This window comes from Trematomus bernacchii, unplaced genomic scaffold (assembly GCF_902827165.1).
Source record: "Trematomus bernacchii unplaced genomic scaffold, fTreBer1.1, whole genome shotgun sequence".
In the NCBI taxonomy this organism is placed as follows: domain Eukaryota; kingdom Metazoa; phylum Chordata; class Actinopteri; order Perciformes; family Nototheniidae; genus Trematomus; species Trematomus bernacchii.
The window spans coordinates 11,517,247-11,537,188 of NW_022987564.1; the positions used below are offsets into that span (position 1 = coordinate 11,517,247).

At 39.4% G+C, this 19,942-nt stretch overlaps 3 protein-coding genes and 4 non-coding genes across 7 annotated transcripts; 1 reads left to right on the forward strand and 6 right to left on the reverse strand.

Moving 5' to 3' along the window:
* The first annotated feature begins 71 nt into the window (after positions 1–71).
* On the forward strand, positions 72–6,471 carry ddah2 (dimethylarginine dimethylaminohydrolase 2). Its single transcript, XM_034125039.1, has 6 exons — positions 72–163; positions 1,086–1,537; positions 2,325–2,513; positions 4,687–4,806; positions 5,289–5,432; positions 5,652–6,471. Exons 2-6 carry the CDS (start codon positions 1,238–1,240, stop codon positions 5,769–5,771), a joined length of 873 nt encoding a protein of 290 aa, XP_033980930.1. The 5' UTR covers positions 72–163; positions 1,086–1,237; the 3' UTR covers positions 5,772–6,471.
* Positions 6,472–6,492: 21 nt separating this feature from the next.
* rps5 (ribosomal protein S5) lies at positions 6,493–10,495 on the reverse strand. Its single transcript, XM_034125040.1, has 6 exons — positions 10,384–10,495; positions 9,398–9,501; positions 8,858–9,067; positions 8,134–8,262; positions 7,339–7,437; positions 6,493–6,605 (listed from the first exon to the last, which is right to left on the reverse strand). Coding segments are annotated over exons 1-6 (612 nt in total). The 5' UTR covers positions 10,385–10,495; the 3' UTR covers positions 6,493–6,536.
* On the reverse strand, positions 6,839–6,969 carry LOC117478514. The gene has a single exon (XR_004555477.1). It is a non-coding gene; the product is annotated as a small nucleolar RNA SNORA3/SNORA45 family (small nucleolar RNA).
* Positions 7,507–7,637, reverse strand: LOC117478515. Its single transcript, XR_004555478.1, has one exon. It is a non-coding gene; the product is annotated as a small nucleolar RNA SNORA3/SNORA45 family (small nucleolar RNA).
* Positions 8,496–8,626, reverse strand: LOC117478516. The gene has a single exon (XR_004555479.1). It is a non-coding gene; the product is annotated as a small nucleolar RNA SNORA3/SNORA45 family (small nucleolar RNA).
* On the reverse strand, positions 9,151–9,283 carry LOC117478517. The gene has a single exon (XR_004555480.1). It is a non-coding gene; the product is annotated as a small nucleolar RNA SNORA3/SNORA45 family (small nucleolar RNA).
* A 3,504-nt stretch (positions 10,496–13,999) lies between the features above and the next one.
* Positions 14,000–19,542, reverse strand: ppt2b (palmitoyl-protein thioesterase 2b). Its single transcript, XM_034124735.1, has 9 exons — positions 19,368–19,542; positions 19,095–19,295; positions 17,819–17,972; positions 16,834–16,929; positions 16,158–16,265; positions 15,957–16,040; positions 15,481–15,565; positions 15,183–15,237; positions 14,000–14,810 (listed from the first exon to the last, which is right to left on the reverse strand). Exons 2-9 carry the CDS (start codon positions 19,281–19,283, stop codon positions 14,667–14,669), a joined length of 915 nt encoding a protein of 304 aa, XP_033980626.1. The 5' UTR covers positions 19,284–19,295; positions 19,368–19,542; the 3' UTR covers positions 14,000–14,666.
* Between the last annotated feature and the right edge of the window lie 400 nt (positions 19,543–19,942).

Sequence of the window (19,942 nt, forward strand, 5' to 3'; positions counted from 1 at the left end):
AACGTAACCGGAACGGTGCGCGTTGACAGTCGCCATCTTGACCTGACCTGTAGTTGGTCGGCAGAGAAAGACAAGGCAGAGTAACGGGAACTGGGTCGGTTTGGAAATTAAAACTAACAGAATAAAACACGGCCGAGCGTGGAAGCTGCGACATTCCAAACAGGTAAGATACAACAATATACCTGTGTTTGTTATTTGTGCAACTTCTGGGAGTGTTGTGGATAGTTTGCCCTTTAAAAAGATGTGTAACATCATCAGAAGTATTTGAGAAGGAGCAGTGAACTGCTGGGCGTTGCACTCCTGCAACACTCAAGATGTTTTCTTCTGGGCTGAGGAGGTCCATATTCATTTTGCAGCTGGATAACTCAGAACTGCGTAGTTAGAAACATTGATTTTATTTAGTACCAAAACAGAAATGAGTGTAGCCTCCTAAATATGGCAAATCATATCAATAAAATACTGTTCCACAAGGTAGCCTAACACTAATCTCAATAGTAGGTAGACAGGCTTAACATATCCTTAGTTTAGGCACTCTTAACTGGGATTGAATAGCCTAACATTGCCATTAAGTATTCATAATATACTCCATAAGCTGTTATTATTACAAAATAAGATGCATATCCAAGTCCAGCACTTGTTGCATAAGTTATAATGCAGATTTAGGAAGCATCCTGTGTGGGAGTCCCATGTGCAGCCTCTCAGTGGGTGCCTGCTTTGAGTTACAGGGAAGATGATGAAAGGGCAATTGTCCCAAATCCAACCCCCTGCCCAAACATGGAAAGGCTTTGCAGCATGTTGCAGGGGTACTAAATAGAGTTTTGTTGTAATCTAACCTTGGACAATGCTCCTCCTGTCCATGTTCAGCTGTTGCATCTCTGTTTGTTATTTCAGCTGCCCTTGAATGTTTTACCAGTGATACTGAGTCCTCCTCTTACAGACTAACAATCACAAATTCTCATTATGAATTGTTTATTGCCACACTTCATTTGAATCATTGGATAGTGTTATAGATATTTACTTTTGCAGCCTTGAAATATTTCCCAAAGAAGGCCCTTGTTCCATATTTCCATCTCTGTCTGTGTTAGGCTGGGATCCTCTGTTTCCACTTCCTGGCATCTACAGATGGAGAAGTAGCTGGTGGAGTACTAGTACAGAAGAAGGGGTGAGAAGTGTGACAACTTTGGCTACTGGCAACAAACTTCCTGGAAATACTTAGAGTTCTAAGTTTATTTAAATCATGGCAAACATGTGCCCATATGGCCGCTTCACCCACGCCGTGGTGCGGGGCATCCCAGAGACCTTTGGGAAGGCAGTGGGAGACAGCCGTAAGAATGGAGAGACCTCGGTGGAGCTGGCCAAGGCTCAGCGTCAGTTCGGCTGCCTGACAGGAGCCCTGAGGCAGAAGGTGGGTCTGCAGCTGATCGAGATCCCCCCCGACCCCGAGCTGCCAGAGAGCTGGAGGATAGAGGATGTGGCCGTCATCCAGGGAGACACTGCGCTCATCACCAGGCCCTTCAAACAGCAGAGACGCAGCGAGGTAACACGGTGGAGAAGAACAAGCCCTGTCTGCACCCTAATCCTCTCAGAATGCACTTAATCTTGCTTTGTGGGATAAACAGCAGTGGGTCATATCAGTGTGGTACTAGAGGGAGACTATAGAGACTTCACTTGTTCACCATGACATGTAGTTGTATTTAATGGTTCATTATTAAAATTAGGTCAAATAACCATATACATTTGTTAGATTCATTTTGGCAACTAAACTATCTTATAACTTAGATGTCAGAGATTCCGTCGACACTTCATTAACGGGATTTGTCATTTCTAAAATGGAAATAAATATGAGAGAGAATGATGTCACTTTGTCACCGATTATAGTTCTGTAATATTTGAGCAAGTTCAGTTTAAAGACCTGAATTGCGCCCCAATAGTCGATTAAATAGAGATTTCCCATTAGCCACCTGCATTATAACCAAAATATGAGGAAATGTTCCTGTGCATCTAACCCTCTATAGGCTATACCCTGACAAACCTCTGTTATTCTAACATTATGATAATACTGTAATAATTATAACACAATGTAGTGAATTGCATAATTTTTTTCAAGGCAATTTGTTAAGAAATGGTTCCTTTTAGTGTACTGTTCTTTGGAACTTGTTAGGCATTTAAGTATTTTTAGAGTGTATTAAATAGATGAATAGTACAAATGTTTTCAAGGAAACATGGGAACTTATGTTGATCCCGAAAAACATAGTCAAATGATCATACAAAATGTAGTTGAGCCTGAATATTTCTCTTTTTCTCTTTCCTCTTCATCTCTCCAGGCGGAGGCGGTGAGGAAGGTGGTGTCAGAGCTGAACCTGACCGTGGTGGAGATGGGGGCCGAGGAGGGGGACTCTGGAGGGGCGACGCTGGAGGGCAGCGACGTCCTCTTCACAGGGAGGGAGTTCTTTGTCGGCATCTCCTCACACACCAACCACAGAGGGGCGGAGGTGCTGGCAGACACTTTCAGGGTAAGTGGAGCGGAGAAAATATGTAGTAAGGACTGAATCTCTACGTGAAGCAACAGAGGGTATGTTTTCATAGACTGTAGTAATAAAGGGTGTTTAGTAAAACAAACAAAAAACACTCCAAACACTGAATCCAGCTACCAGAGTGAGCAGGTGGCCGTTTGCTGTGTTGTGTTTGGGGATTAAACTGTGATGAATGACGTTGTTCCATTGGCCAAATAATGACCACACAATCAAGCCCCTAATGCTTTACAGAACCCTCCCGTTAATATTGATCCTCCACTTCTCTTGAGTGCATTTTCCGTACTTCTGCTCCTCCTAAAAACACACACACACTTGGCATTCATGTTGAATGTGTGTGTGTCTTTTTTTTAATGAACATACGTTGTAGGACTCCTGAGGCCTGTACTACGAAGCTGGTTCAACCTAACCTGGATATGTTTGAGTTAGCCGGTTGGCCCAATCCAAAACATACGCGCTCTGGCTAAACTGTACTACGACGCTGGTTGTCAAGGGGATCGCTCAAGCCAGCCGTGTCCTATCTAGTTAGGTGCGCGTTCACATGAAAGGGGTGGTATTTGGAGTGTTCGACCAATCTCAAACACGGACAAGCGTACTGACAGCGCAGCGTCATACTTCCTGAATGAAAAGTGAACTTTAATATTAGTCAAATATGAAGAAGTTAAACTTTAAACATCCATGACTTAAACACTTTATCCAGGATAAAAGCCACATAGCTGCACCTGCAAGGTGAATACAGCTGGTAAAAGAAAAAGTGTTTGAATGCGTACATTAATAGGTTTATGAAATCACTGCCCCGTCTAAGACACGAGTGGATCTGACTTTAATTAGGAGAATTTGACTCGAGTGTTTCATCAACTTAATGTGTTGCTTAAAATAATACTTCTGCATACAGTATGTGACACTGTGAGTGTTGCACGGCCAGATACGGCTCAAGAAGCTGACTCAAATAAGGAAATATATGATACATTATGATGTGATATGATGTGATATGATATGAATGATAATGGGACACATCTACGTCTGCACTCACAGTGCCGCGGACTGTACTTAATGTTACTCTGATCCGGTTACTTATGTCGTGGCAGATATTTAAGTAAGCTTTCTTAACGCTAATATTATAATAGTCAGATTGCTCTGAAGATGGGAGGGGATATTCTATTAATTTTCACGTTCACACAGTCAGTTGATTTTGGCCGGCCGTCTTTCCTGCAACGGCAGTTTTTCTGTATTTCCTCTATCCTGTAATATGAATTGATCGCTTTAAACTCCGCACACGGAGCTCTGATTGGTCAGCAGGCGGTGCTTTCACTGAGTTGATCTCTTAGCCTGCCACCTAACCTGCTCCGGAGCAGGTTTGCCGCTCAGCATAAGTTACCATGGAAATCTAGCCTGCTAAAAAGAGAACCAGCGTCGTAGGACCGGAAAGCCCGAGATTTCCCTGAAGTTAGCCCGCTAAGCGAAAATCCAGCTTCGTAGTACAGGCCTCAGGTCAGAATGGAGGATGAAAGAGGAAGACCAGCTGACTATTTACCTTCAATGCATTTTGATTTAACATTTCTACTCTAGCGTTTTCATGCGGTTCAATTTCCATAAAACAAACATTTAATACTTGAAAGTGCTTTTTAGATATGTATTGTTGCATATTTGTTATTGTGATATTAACACTAAGTGGTAGTGACAGTAACAGCTTTAGCTTTAATCAATTATCTTTGGTCTGTCAGCTATTGACTGAAGGATTACCATAAAGTTTGATTAAGACATTCATGACGCCCAGAGTGTTTGCGTTTTTTCAACTGAGGACTTCAACACCCTCTCGTGTCACTTCATATTCCAAAAACCAGATGTTTACAGACATTTGATCAAAACACCTTGTAGCCTTGAGTAGCCTATGTTTCTCTTGATTAAATGCAAGTGCATTAAGCCCTACTAAAGGACTATATAGACTAAGGTAGCAACTGCACGACTGCCTCTGATCCTGCACAGGAAGCGCCAGAATCACACAGCTGGCCGCTTTGTGTAAAGATAGCAAATGTACAAGTACTTTTCCTGCTAAGACAGAAGTGCCCTCACTAGATAAGAGAACATGTCTCTTTTGTTGTCTAACCGAGAGGGACATTATCTGAACTTAACCTTTCAACTTCCATCTGAGCAGGACTTTGCTGTGTCCACTGTCCCCGTGTGTGGTGGAGCCCGACTGAGAAACATCTGCTCTATGGGGGGGCCAAACACAATCATCATCAGCAACAGTGATGGGGCCAAGAAGACACTCCGGGTAAGTGTTTATGTGTGCATGTGTATTTGGTGTTGACGAGTAAATTGCCATACATTGTCTTATGAGGACTTGTTTGACTGGTTTTATTTTCCGGTTGTATAAGGGAATTTTCCAAAAATATTACTTTTAACCTTAAAGTTATGTGGTCAGTTTCAATAACACTGCGGCTAATACATTAATTTAAGGTGCAACAAAACATAACTTAATATGAAAAAGGACAATTCCAAGCAAAATCCCAACATTAATTTTGTAACTATTTGCAGTGAAATAAGATCATAGAAAGTCCAAGCTTAAACATCTATCTATTCAATATCATCCCTGTTTTCTATGATAGTCTGTGTGTTTCTCTTCTGTCCCTATGTGAACTGCACATAATGTATACCCTTACTGCTGAGGTCATATTAATAACATCACTGGAGCCTGTGTGTAATGCTGGGAGCAGTCTGGGCGGTGCACATAGTAATAAGTGTGTTTGTCTCCAGATGATGGAACAGCTGACTGATCACCATTATGAAGTGCTCACTGTTCCAGAGGACTCGGCAGCAAACTGCATCTACATCAAAGGGCCGTCTAAACATGACTTCCTGCTCCACCGGCCTGCAGAGGAATGTCCTGACAGCGCCTCTGTGAGTACAGCTGAGGAGCTTCTTTTTTTAAATGCAGGCCTAAGTTTAAAAAGAACACTGTCTTTATTAAATTAAAGCTTGGGTAGTCGCTATACTTTTGGGCAAAAGATAATCTCCAGCCTAAACTAACAGTGGCTTAAGTCCCTCTCGCTAGCCAGCAAATTCTTCCCCGAATCACTCGGTCCTATGAGTAAGTTGTGTCGTCCCTCCTCTCTGCAGGCCTTCCAGAAGCTCCAGGACTACACCCTCCTGCCTACTGCCTGCAGCGAGGCCTCCAAACTGGGAGCCTCTCTGTCCTCGCTCTGCCTCCTCGTCAACAGAAAGCACACTTATTTCTGAAAACTCAGTACATTAGTTTTACACGTGTTCATTGTGGAGCGAAGTCACAGAAACACTTTCCACAGATTAACATTCTTGTCTATTTATTTCTAGGGGAAAACACTGACTCACAGTATTTGTATGAGATCCAAATGTAACATCTGCTAACTGATTCACTGTCAGCTGATTTTCAGCACAGCGGCCCCACCTGCTGTACAAACAGCACATCACCCTGGTTTAATCACTAAAACTTAACCACTACATTTAACTCGAGTCCACTGAGCTGTCAGATCATATTTAATGAAACAGAATAAAATGTGAAAACTGTTGGTACAAATGTTTTAATGCAAGAGTGTTCGACATGTCAGCAAGTATAATGGAAAACCAGTCAAATGTGTGGCCTAAAGTACAGTTTTCCAATACCTTGTAGTTTTGACAATTTAGAATTACCTGGACGAGCAGCATAACATTAACTTACATTTCTGCTTTTAGCAGCAAAGAGGTTGAATGCGGAACCTATATTCATTGTTTAAGACCTGCCGATCCCCTGTGGTACACAAATGCTTTGTAGCTGCTAATGGAACCAGTTTGAATTGGTTTAGCTTTCTTATGTGTCAATTTGTAGCGTGTGTAGAGATGCCAATAAAATTAAACTGACAAACTGTCTATTGTAATTTAACTACACTGTCCAATAAGCGAAACATGTGTGGAAGTGCGTAAAAGAACGAATTTGTGACATCAATGGAATTTCTTCAAATTTATTTGTTTTGGTAGAAAGAAAACATGTTAACGGTTGGACTTGGCAACTCTCTCCAACTCGTCCTTCTTCTTGATGGCGTAGGAGTTAGATGAACCCTGAAATTAGGAGAAGAGGGCTGGTTAGTTTACATCAACATGCAGTCACAGGAAAATATACAAACTGAAGACCAGAATTACAGAAAACTGAAAAATGGAAGTGAAATGTCAGGCAAAAATAAAAGACACTCTTTAAATTCTGAAACTCTACCTTTAAACAGCCCATATGGGATACAAGAGAAACATTAGTGTCTGACAAATTACATTTGGTGAATTAACACGGGCCGGTAGTGTAATGTATCTTTGTTGGTGATTGACTGGGCCACAACAGACTACAGCCAATGAATAAGCAAAGATATTTCCTCTACGAGCACTCTAGCACACCAGGACAACGGGTGTATCCAGGCGTGACTCTAGCCTCGCTTTATGCACAAAATACAAACAATTACAGCAAATTAAGTATAATAAGTCAAACATAATCTGAAGTACCTCTACAGCAAACATTTATTTCAATCTGCCATGATGGGATTTTGGAGTTGGACAACCAATTCAATCTGTGGAGACTTTAAACTAGCATCACTGGTCACCATTTGCTCTATTGCAGCCTCCAAATATTAGTTTAAATCAGCCGTAATCAGAATTACAGACGGTACTGTTTCAACACTACTTAAAAATCAATGCACACGCATCAGAAGGGTGCAATAATAGGAATGATATCAAGTTATCTTCAACAGCTATTACACACAGCACTTCAATCAGATAGTGAGCCTGCTATAAGTGAATAAACCGTTACCTTAGCGGCATTGATCAGCTCATCAGCCAGGCACTCTGCAATGGTCTTGATGTTCCTGAAGGCAGCTTCTCTTGCGCCTGTGCACAGCAGCCAGATAGCCTACAGGACGAGGAGAGACATTAGTGACTGACAAATTACATTTGGTGAATTTAACACTGGTCGGTAGTGTAATGTATCTTTGTTGGTGATTGACTGGGTCACAACAGACTACAGCCAATGAATAAGCAAAGATATTTCCTCTACGAGCACTCTAGCACACCAGGACAACGGGTGTATCCAGGCGTGACTCTAGCCTCGCTTTATGCACAAAATACAAACAGTCATTACAGCAAACTAAGCAACTTTCAGAAAGAAAAGAAAAAAAACATTGGGTGCAGCCTTGGATTCTGACATTTCTGATTTTAGCTATGTAGAGATGAGTTGAGAAAAATATAAAAATTGGGTGATATTTTGCACAACAGCTGCATGATTACACTGCAGTAGCAATGGAACATCCAATTGGCTTCCTTTTCTCATTAATGGAAGTTATTTGCCCACTTTTACAGCAGTATTTATTTTGTTTATGGACTGTACAACTCCTGCCATGTAAGCTCTAAATAAATGAAAGGTGAAATTGTCATTTGTCTAATGTGTGTTGCATTAAAAAGAATGCAAAAAAAGCAAATGTTCCAGGTATGTAAAGCACAAGCTCTTTCATTTTCTGGGATGATTACATTTTCATATTTAAATCAAAGACTAGCCTTTAAGAAAAACAATGTTTGTTTTATTTTAAATAGTATATGTGAGTGGGTTTACCTGGTTGACCCTGCGGAGGGGTGACACGTCAACAGCCTGCCTCCTGACGGTACCAGCACGCCCAATACGGGTTGAGTCCTCACGGGGTCCACTGTTGATGATGGCGTTCACCAGGACCTGGAGGGGGTTCTGTGGACAACATTTTTATTTTTAACTTAATGTATATAAACTGAAACCCGACACAAAAGTTGTTTTTTTCTTCAAATGTAGTTCCTCAATGTCTGCTAGCTGCATGTTCTCAGTGTGTTAAAAATGTGTTATTAGCTGGGGGTACATTTATAGTTTTTAATTAATATGGGATAAAAGAGAAATATTATTGTGTGACAAATTACATTTGGTGAATTAAACACTGGTCGGTAGTGTAATGTATCTTTGTTGGTGATTGACTGGGTCACAACAGACTACAGCCAATGAATAAGCAAAGATATTTCCTCTACGAGCACTCTAGCACACCAGGACAACGGGTGTATCCAGGCGTGACTCTAGCCTCGCTTTTGCACAAAATACAAAAAAATTACAACAAATGAAGCATGAAGTAAAACATAATCTGAAGTTCCTCTACAGCAAACATTTATTTCAATCTGCCATGATGGGATTTCGGAGTTGGACAACCAATTCAATCTGTGGAGACTAAACTAGCATCACTGTTCACCAGTTGCTCTATTGCCGCCTCCCAAATATTAGTTTAAATCAGCCTTAATTATGCTGCACACTACATGCATACCTCTCCTGTCAGCAGGTGGATGATCTCGAAGGCGTGCTTGACGATGCGACATGTCATCAGTTTCTTGCCGTTGTTGCGGCCGTGCATCATCATGGAGTTGGTCAGACGCTCCACAATGGGGCACTGGGCCTTACGGAAACGTTTGGCCGCATAACGTCCTCCAGAGTGAGGCAGGTACTTGGCATACTTCTCTTTCACAGCAATGTAATCCTGTAGTAAAAAAGGAGGCGATTTAAACATGGTCTGTGCAGATTTTACCCAGGCTTTATTAAGGTACAGCATGTATGAAGACTTAGTGTGTCTGAGTTGGTGATTGACTGGGCCACAAGAGACTACAGCCAATGAATAAGCAAAGACAATTTCCTCTACGAGCACTCTAGCACACCAGGACAACGGGTTGTATCGAGGCGTGACTCTAGCCTCGCTTTAACAATCATATACAAACATAGAGCTTTCTATAAATCGTGAATATTGAAACAATTTTAGTTGCCTTATAATCATAGGTTTCTATACAACAGCTACTTTCACTTCACTGTATACCTGCAGGGAGATGTCATTGATCTGGACATCGTCGGTGCTCCACTTGCCGAAGAGTTTGATCTCTGGGGACTCAGCCACAGCTGGGGCAGTTTCCCACTCAGTCACTAAGGAAAAGGTAAAAAGAAACACGACGGTGGTCAATTCTTGCTGTAAAGTTAAAACAAAGCCCATTGCTCTTCAGACAACTATTTGTGAACCTTAGTGTTCACCTATTACATTTTACTCAGGACTGGGGAATTCTAATCGTTCTAGGACATCCATCTTGGGAACATGGATATGCTCCCAATCACAAATTGTAACATGCAGGGTTGATATTGACCACATTATAAAGACAAATGTTATTGTCGCATTACATCCGTATACATTAAATTGATCTAGCGCTAACGTTACGTTGCAAAGCTTTCTCCGTTTAAATGTTTACCTTCACGGGGTTACATACGTCGCAAAATAAACTACTTAACTATGTAGCTTTAACAATGATACGCGAATGTGAAGTTGTGATTGAGTGTAATGGAAGAAGCTTGTTAAAAAGGACAGCCACATTTTCACATCAGGGCCGGAGATGAAGCCTGGTTCTCCTTAATTAACGTAACGTTAGCTTGCTGTCAGCTAAAAAGCTAGCGGACACTTAAAAAATCAGCGTCATTTTATAAGGATATACAGGGGTAATATTTTCTACTGAAGAATAATGAGTCACGTTTTTACACTATTGCAGTATTAAGATAAATAGAGTAATGAATGTGAGATCTATCGATGTGGCTGATCAACATGCCGCATCCACATGTGCTAAGAAGCTAGCCACATGCTAACGCTCACCGTTGTGTGCTCGTAGCAAAACTCTTAGTGCAAATAAAACATCAGAATGGCAAAACTTTGACGTGTATTTCTTATTTTTTGGACAACAGGAGTAAGCATCTTGTCTACTTAACAGAGAAAACTATTTTTAAAGACGTATGGAAGGAGATAAATGTGAATTCTTTACTCACTTGTGTCTGCCGTTCTGTACCACACTTCTCAGAGACGGAAAAGGGCCTTTTCCAGGCGGTGCGTGCAGATATCCGGTGAAATGGCGGGTTACTTCCGGTGCGCAGAGCATGCAGGGAATTGTATTTTTATTTGTTTCTAAGAAAGCAACTAACAAGAGGGCAATAAAGACTTCTTAAATACAAGTACTTGGAAACTACAAGACTACTTGTTAAGAATATAAATAAGTTGATAACATGTTTAAACTTGTCCATGCTTTTATCTTCAGTAGACTCGACTACTGCAATGGTGTCTTTACAGGCCTCACTAAAAAATCTATTAGAAAGCTGCAGCTAATTCAGAACGCCGCTGCTCGAGTCCTCACTAACACTAAGAAAGTGGATCACATCACTCCTGTTCTGAAGTCCTTACACTGGCTTCCTGTGTGTCAAAGAATAGATTTCAAAATATTGTTGCTGGTTTATAAAGCTTTGAATGGTTTAGGCCCAAAATACATGTCTGACCTACTGCTAAATTATGAACCATCCAGAACTCTCAGGTCTTCAGGGACTGGTCAGCTTTCTGTCCCCAGAGTCAGAACTAAACATGGTAAAGCAGCATTCAGTTATTATGCTCCAAATATCTGGAACAAACTCCCAGAAACCTGCAGGTCCGCTGCAACTCTTACTACTTTTAAATCCAGGCTGAAGACTTTTCTTTTTGCCGCTGCTTTTAATTGAACTATTCACATCTTAAACTGAACTGTAACTTTTAACTTTTATCCATGTATTTTTTCTTTTAATGTTTATTTTATTATCTTTTTTTTTTAATGACTGATTTTAAATGCCATTTTTAAAATGTCTTCCATTTTTGTAAAGCACTTTGAATTACCTTGTGTTGAAAGGTGCTATATAAATAAACTTGCCTTGCCTTGCCTTGCCTAAGCTGACATTGCACAGGTCGATAGTCCATTTGACTCATAACCTTTATTTATACAGTCTATGCTCATAACACGTGAAAGCAATGTTATGCAAATGAGGATGGAAAGAAAAAAGTTTTGCTTTGGTTTGTTTCATGTTCTCAAATGTATGTTGTCCTTTTTTTGTGTTTTGCATGTATTGAAAATATAAAGTGATTTTTTTTTTCAAGAAAATTATTTATGTATTTATTTGCTTTAATCTGTTCACTCTTCCATTCATCCAAATAAAATATTTTACAAAGTAGGTTGACCTTTGTCACACCTAAACAGTACATAAGGAGAACCAGATATACATAGTTTGGCTTTAAAAATCAAATAAATATATTGATATTTGATTTAATAATTAAATTAAGAATAGAGATAGAATTGGAGGATGACCCCTCTTTAATGGTCACACACAGCACACACAGTGACATTTGACCTCTGCATTTAACCCATCCTAGTACTAGGAGCAGTTTTGTGCTGGTTTAAATATTTTAGGGTTTCCTGAACTTACTAGACAAATACTTGTTGTTGTAAAAAATAAAACAAAAAGAGACATTACAAATGGCCTTTTATTGAGGAATTGACATTGGACACATTTTCATTTTCCAAATACTGTAGAAATTGTAGGACAGAGTCAAAATAGTAGTTTCTGTTTAAATGTTAAAAAAAACTGTCCACAACCACATTTACATTTTTAAAGCAATAAAACTTGACCAGAGAAAGGACATCCCTTAAATACATAATTTATGCAACTAGGTTAACTAACTTGTACAAGCAGGCATGAAACAAAGGACGCAGCCATCAAAATAATACTGCAAAGCTAACAACTTTAAAAACAGTTAATCAATTCCCTTCTTTTTATCTGGTTAAACCTTGTGCAATGAATACTTTACTCAATAAAATCCACTTGTTGTTCTATCACACAATCGATATTTGCATTCCTTTTTTCCTTTTGAGCAACACCTATTTTGTACATAACATCCAATAAAATGCAAACAGTTAATAGAAATCCCTTCTCCAACAAACAGACAAACATGTAGGTAAAACGCCTGAGATATCTAAATGGGATGGGAGGTAAAAAGCGCCATGAACAATAGTCTGGTGGACAAGTAAACACTAATATAGCACTGCCCCTCTCCCAGCCACTCTTCATCCACACCTCTTCATCCTAAGCACCATCATTAAAGGCAGTGTGTTGTAGCACTTCGGTATGGGACACAAAACACAGAGGCATGAGGGGAAAAGGTAAGGCTTAATCTATGAAATCTCTAAAGCACTGCATGATAACGATAGCATATATGATATTTACGGTCAGATTTACACATAAATTAAATGGAGGAATACAAATATATAAATTACTGCATCACAAGATGAGCAGGGCAGTGAGTCTGTACATGTAGACACAATGACAGAACGTCGATCAGGCACTGTTGAGTTGTGGGTTGTTTTGAGGTATGTGTGATCAAACACACAAATGGATATATTCTGTGCTCGCTTTCATTCTAAATAAAGGGGCACTCCACCGTTTCTTTACAGTCATGAGGGACTACTGAGCCTGTAAAAACAGTACAAATGTCTCATCTGCAGCATTGATACATGACCCTTCTGAAATTCCCTTTCTGAAATGCAAATCAAAACTGCTGCAGTCCTCTTTTATGTTGATTTGCTTTACTGTTGCGGAGTGTAATAATATAATGGCTAGTTTGTCACCACCCGCTTGGACTACTGCAATGGTGTCCTGTTCGGGATTCCCAAAAAAACCCTGGACAGGCTCCAGTATGTCCAAAACTGTGCTGCTAGGGTACTCACACACACAAAGCCGTGGCAGCACATCACTCCCACCCTCATCCACCTACACTGGTTGCCGGTCAAGTTCCGTATATCCTACAAAGTACTCCTCCTTACCTACAAGTCCCTCCATGCCCTTGCCCCCCAGTCCCTATCGGACATCCTTCACCCCGGAACCTGCGGTCCTCAGACTCTGGCCTGCTTACCACCCCCCGCAGCAAACTGCGAACCTTCGGGGACAGAGCCTACAGTGTGGCAGCCCCCACCCTCTGGAACGCTCTCCCTGCGGAGATTCGCAACATCCCCACACTCGACGCCTTCAAAAGGGCCCTCAAGTCCCATCTGTTTGCCAAGGCTTTCGGCCCCTAATCGATCTGTTGTTTTGTCTGTCTGACTTTTGTTTTGTTATGTTTCTTTTTGTCCTATTACTTGTAAAGCGACCTTGGGTCCCTTGAAAGGCGCTATATAAATGCAAGCTATTATTATTATTATTATTATAGTTTAACCTTTACCAAGTTTATAGGAGCCTTCATATTGGTTGCTTCTTAAAGTTTGGGCCTTTTTATTTTCTGAGAAAATACCTTTAGCACACATGGAAATGCTGGATTTGTTTGACAGCAGAAGGGTTAAAGGTAGGGTAGGTAAGTTTGAGAAACCGGCTCGAGATACACTTGTTATATTCCATGGAATGCTCTTAACATCCCGATAGCAATGAATATCTTAAGTGTTTTGACAAAAAATCCATACAAAAATGTCCTCTGTGGAAGCCGTAGCGCTGTAAAAAGCACGACCAATCATTTTAGCCGGCCCGGCTAAAATAACTGGATGGCCTGCCTGCCTGTCAGCCTTCCATCTGTGCACAAACTTATCTCGTGCCCTCATTGGTCATGTGCGCGTTCGTGTGTGTTGGAGGAGGGGCTCTATAAGGAAGTGGCAGATTTTCTCCGGTTGTGTATTTTCAAATTCTAGCGATCTCGAGCCGGTTTCTCAAACGTACCTACCCTACCTTTAATAAGAAATAATTAAAATATGTAGTTTTACATGTTGATGAAAACCAAGCAGCTGGCTGAAGTTTCATACACTGTACAGACACCAGTATTCCCACACGTTCTTAAACATCAAGGTTAAATAATGTTGTACTTCCTCAACGCCGTTTACATGAGAAACAATAAGCATCTGCTGGGGGAACACGGATGATTTAATAATGTTAAAATAATAATTTAATTTCTATTCTATTCTTGACTATTCTAAACTTACAAGGCCCCTATTTACCTCCTCAAATTCACAAACATTAAATGATTTCGAGGACTTATGGTCATGAGTGGTATAAATATTCTTATCTGATACGCTGCAAGAAAGCAAAGTAGTGGAGTTCCAACTATTCCCTTTTATGTAACTTAAATAGTTCAGAACCTATAGTCCAAACTTCGTCAGCAAACACTACAATTACGAAGTAATTTCTTGAATCTGTAATCCAAAAATTGAGATTACATGCTTCATAGTTTACAGGGTGTGTATCTCTGTTTGTGTGTATCTGTGTGTGAGTGTTTTGTTCTACACCAGCCACTTCTCCATGCACAGGTGGAACACAGTCTCATTTGAGTGCCAATACACGTGTTCCACGCCGGGAACAGAACAGATGATCAGATCTCCACGAGCCCCAAGCGTCTTCAGACCAAAAACATCCCTTAAATACATCTGAAACAGGAAAAAAACAAGCAATATGATTTATGGCAACTTTGTATTTATATGGAGATTTCAGGGATTTATTTTGTAAAATGTCTGTTATTTCTAACAGCTTATTTAGGTTGGAGAACAATTTAAAATCTTTGAAACTTTCTATAAAGAAGTTATTTAGTTGGAAATGTATATATGGTGTGTGCTTGTCAGGTCAATATTTGTTTTTTAGATATCTTTGAACTATATGTTTGCTTGTGCATGACACAATAAATAAATATGGATAGAAACAATATACAATAATGTTAGGGTATTAGTAATGTTCACAAGGGGCAATACAATAAAATAAAGGCTGTTGTTAATGTGTTTCTGTGGAATTAGTCTTTCACTCACATCCTGGTGCTGCATCTCAACGATCGTCTCGTTGTCGTCAAAAAATCCGAACTGACTAAAGACCATGAGGGACAGAGAGAGAGAAAAGATAAAGTGTGAGCATCACATGAGAGTCATCTGATCAGCCACAGTCAAGAAAAAGCAACATTTTCAAAGCAGAGACGTGTGAAGTGAGCGTAAAACATGTCATATGACAACGGAAAAAAAGGATTTGGTGAAGCAACAACAAGGCTTTCATAAAGGGTATCAATAATACTCTGGTATTTTATCTGCATTTTTGCACAGAGGACGAACTCACCTCGACTGCCAGGGAGTGATGACTCCATCGTCCGGTCCTCCAACCAGCACCAGCTTTTTTATTTTCAGGAAGTTCTTCTTCCACTCTGAGATAGAGAGGTACACTTTAGTACACTTAATTATGTATGGCTGCACAGCAATCCAGTATATACTGTAAGCTCTGCCATTAACTCTACTACGTACTGTGTATGATATCATTGATTAAATATATAAATCATTTGTTTATTATAAATAAATGTAATAAAAGGGATTACAATTTTAAGACCTGGATAGTCAAAGTTTTTACTGTCAAATTATAGACTAACTGAAACAAAATGCAAGTTTAGAAAACATTTACAGACAAGCAACAACATCCGTCTACTTTTTTGTAGCTATGAGCTCAAACCTACTGTTGCATCATACCAATAAAGCAACATCCACTGATGGTTACATTCATTACAATTTTGGATGAGTTTTACCCTCAAATAATTTGCTGACCTGTTGAATTTGGATTTGATCGCTCGCTGTTGAGCAGACCCAAATAATCACTGCTGTTCACATACAGGTCTCTGTGGTGGGGGTCTGGAGGAAGAGGACAAACAACCAGGATGTCAAAACACTTATTTATGAAGCTTTCTTACACTTAATCTCATATCCTTTTCTGAGTTTGACAAGATCCAGAATATAAATAATTCTCACCGTTCCAGTAGTTGCAGATGGAGATCCTCTGACCTACCGATGTGTAGCAGAGGTGGAAGAGGTTGGACTTCACAAACTGTGGGAAGAGGTACCTCAAGTAGTCGGTGTCTGATGAGACAAAGAGCATGATGAGACACAAGCTTAACGAGTTATGGAACAAACAGTCCTTAACATGTTAAATCTGGAACAACTGATTTTTTGCCAATTTGGGGCGGTAACAGGTTAACAACATAACATTGAAACATAGTCTCTTCTGAGTAGATACAACAACTTGCTGATTTTCTAATCTTTCTAATCTGCTCTCTCTTTTAGCTGTTTTTGTTTTGTTTGACTCTACCAACTTTTGAGTGAAATATTTGTCTCTTTAACTGCTAAATGCTCCACTATTTACACCAGCTAACCAACATGGGTTGTTAAAGATGTCTTTGCTGGCTTCTGCAGTCGTAAACAACACAATGAGCATTCAGAGTGAACAGAAACAGTGAAGCTCAAACAAGAGCTGAAATCCCCTCTAATGGGTTTATAACAGAGAGAGAAGCTAACTAGGAGTGTTGCCCCTCTAAAAATCACAGATTCACCGTGATTACACATTGTCATTTGATGAATTGTTATAACAACTATTGATTATAGTTGCTTTAAACATAATCATGTGTTCAGCCTTTAAAGTAGAACTCACCTCCATACTGCCCGGCCTGCGGCGAGGACAGAGAGATGAAAGACTGGACGTTGTGGTCGTTGAGAGTCGAGAGGATGCCTCTGCAAATAAGCCCACCTGTGAAAATGACACACAAGTCTGTACATGAACATTTGTTTACACATTTTGGATATTTAATGTACACACATCATGTTTTTGATTATATATTTTCTTTTCCAGTGTATATTTTTTATGATAATTGTACATACAAATGAATTATACACAATAATATGCTACGACTTCAGTCTACACTTTTATTAATTCTAAGTGTCCTTTGGGCTTACTATTCCAAAATTAATGACTTTTTTATATATATTATTCTTAATATGTGTATTTAAGTTGTACTTGAATAAACAAAACGGAGTGCCTTGTTTTGCCCAACAAACAGACAAAAAGGTGCTAAATTGACTATCAGATAAGACAAAGTAAAACATTATGTATTTATTAACTAGTTGTTTTATTTTTAATCTAATCAAGATTGCACACTACTCTTTTTAATATTCATGTTTCTGATGATAAGTTTCAGTTTCAGTCAATTTTCAGTAAAGCACAACCTTTAAATCTATAAAAAACAAACATTTTTTAAGGTCAAATCTAGACGTCTTCACATAAATATTTGTGGTAACATGTTGTATAATTTCCACATGAGTAATTCACTGTTGGGCAAAGGAAATGTCATGGGCAAAGGAAATGTCATGGGCATTCACATATATTCCCCTGGTGTTTACCAACCGGAACTTTTAGCAGTTTAAATAACACACTGCAGGTTGGGAATTTCCAACGCCAGACTGAAACTGAAATCTCAGGAGTTGAGAAAAAATCCCATGTAAAGCCCCGTCTTTTAAATAAAAGAGTGAAATACACTGAGGAAACTTATAGCAAGATTGGCACAAAGACTGTTTTATAATTTTAAGAGAATACCACATTGAAGTTCATGTATTTCATTTGCAGACATGCACTCACAGACCTTGAGAGTAGCAGATAAAATGGACCCCGTCTTCTGCATTTTGCATTATTGGCTGAATAGCTTCCTTGAATCCCTCCACCTGTTTCCACATGGGCTGCAGGCTGGCACTTCTGTCAAACAAGTCGATGACGGAAACATTTGTGCCTGGATGAGACTGCAGGAGAAAGAAGAGGAACATTTCATAACTACAACTGCACTTAGATGTATTAATGGATCACTAGTTAATAAGGCCAAAAGCAACATAAGGTATATTTGTGTAAACTTTCTTGAAAATTCAGTTTGATATCAATTAATATAAGCAATATAGCCATGTGTGCACATAATCTGATTGTATCTAATGGGGCAATCACATGACTCGATACAAAGGGCAATCAAATGACTCAACTCCATTTGTTGTAAAAGGTCCGCAGGGATGTTGAGGTATACCAAATGGAAAGGATGTGCTTTAAATATTCATTGGGCAGTACAGGCTTTCTGAAGCAGACAAACTACGGTCTTGATTTCCGTTTTCTTTGCCTTCAGAAATATGTTTAATCTGGTTCCAGTCTAACAGCAGATGTGAAAAAGAGGAAGTTAATCTTGGTTTAACCTAATCAACCTTCATAATTAAAATGGCACCATATCCACAACTTAACCGCAATCTTAAACTGTGCGTTTGTTTCAGAAGTGGGTGTGTAAATAATAAAATAATTATTTTCAAGAAAAGCTGGACAGGGCCCATATCAATGTCCATTCATTACCGCGGACTTTACTGAATATAAACCTCCTCAACATGGACTACTAGCCTAATCATCATATTTTATAATCCAAACAGCGCACATTAGCTCAAGAAAGTTTTTTGTTTTTTACATTAACATGCAGTGTGTACAAATTAGTACAGTGCAAACTACAGGTAATATCGTCCTATTAAACAGAAATAGCAAATGTACCTCTATAATAATACATTTCAGTGCACCACACCTTTATTATAGTAGCCTACTGATCACTCAATGTCCCGTGTTATTGCAATTAGAATATTGCAATATATTGCATTACAATACATTTTCTCATTCTACTCTTATTATAAAAACTGATCAATGTTACAGAAGATAGCATGTTTTAGGTAGGCCTACACGTTGTACTGATAAGGCAGTGATATAAGGCCTGAAGTATATAAAGTATAAGGTCAACCCCTGAAAAAACAAAATGTACGAGTCATGTTATAAAGTATAAATATACTAAAAATAGCTAAAAAGGAGCCAAATGTAGCGACTCACTGTTCATTGCGACCACTCACCTCGTTTATGAACCGCTGTAAATCTTTAAAATCCCCTGAGCTGTCGAATAAACCGTGCACGATGATCACCGGCTTGTACCCGACCGCTGCAGCCCAGAGACAGGCACCGAGCAGCGGGTAGAACAGCCCGGCCGCCCCGCTGATCCTCCTCACCCTTCGGCTTGACAAAGCGGGAAGGGAGTCCTTCATTTTATCCCAGAACTATTAAAAAAAAAACGCTTAAATCGTGTTAAAAATGAAAGAGATTACTTTCAAATGTAAATAAAAACATACAATCTTGATATTTTTGCTAGTGTTTTGCTATCATCTTCATTTCCATTTTTTGCCCAAGCTGCGGTAAAAAAAGAGCTAAAATGTCGCTCATCAGTCCCTTGAATAATCCTGTTTTACACTAGTTGTATATTGCTTACTTAATAAAAAAAAAACAGCTGCAGCGCTTTGCTTTGGTTCCTTTTGTTTGTTCCGGTTTAAATTAAACGTGATGCGACTGCTGTAACGTCATTTCCGGTTTCGGCTCGTCCAATCAGCAGCTTGGGCACATAACACTCCCCTACAGTATGTTACTAAAAAGGTAAACAATTTGTTTTAAATGAAAAATTATAAATGTCGTTGTTCAGATATTAATTTTCCATCACAAATATGTGTTTTTCTTTAATAATTTTGTACTAATACTGTTCACTTGCATAGCAGAACAAGAAAGGGATGAGTGTTGGTTCTCACATTTGTTTACTGCAAATCCCACATCATTGTTGTCTCCTTTGCACATGTACAATTCATGTAGGCCTACTGGATTTCCCTAATGTTTTCTTAATTTGAAATGAACTTTAATGTCCAAAGTCGAACAGGAT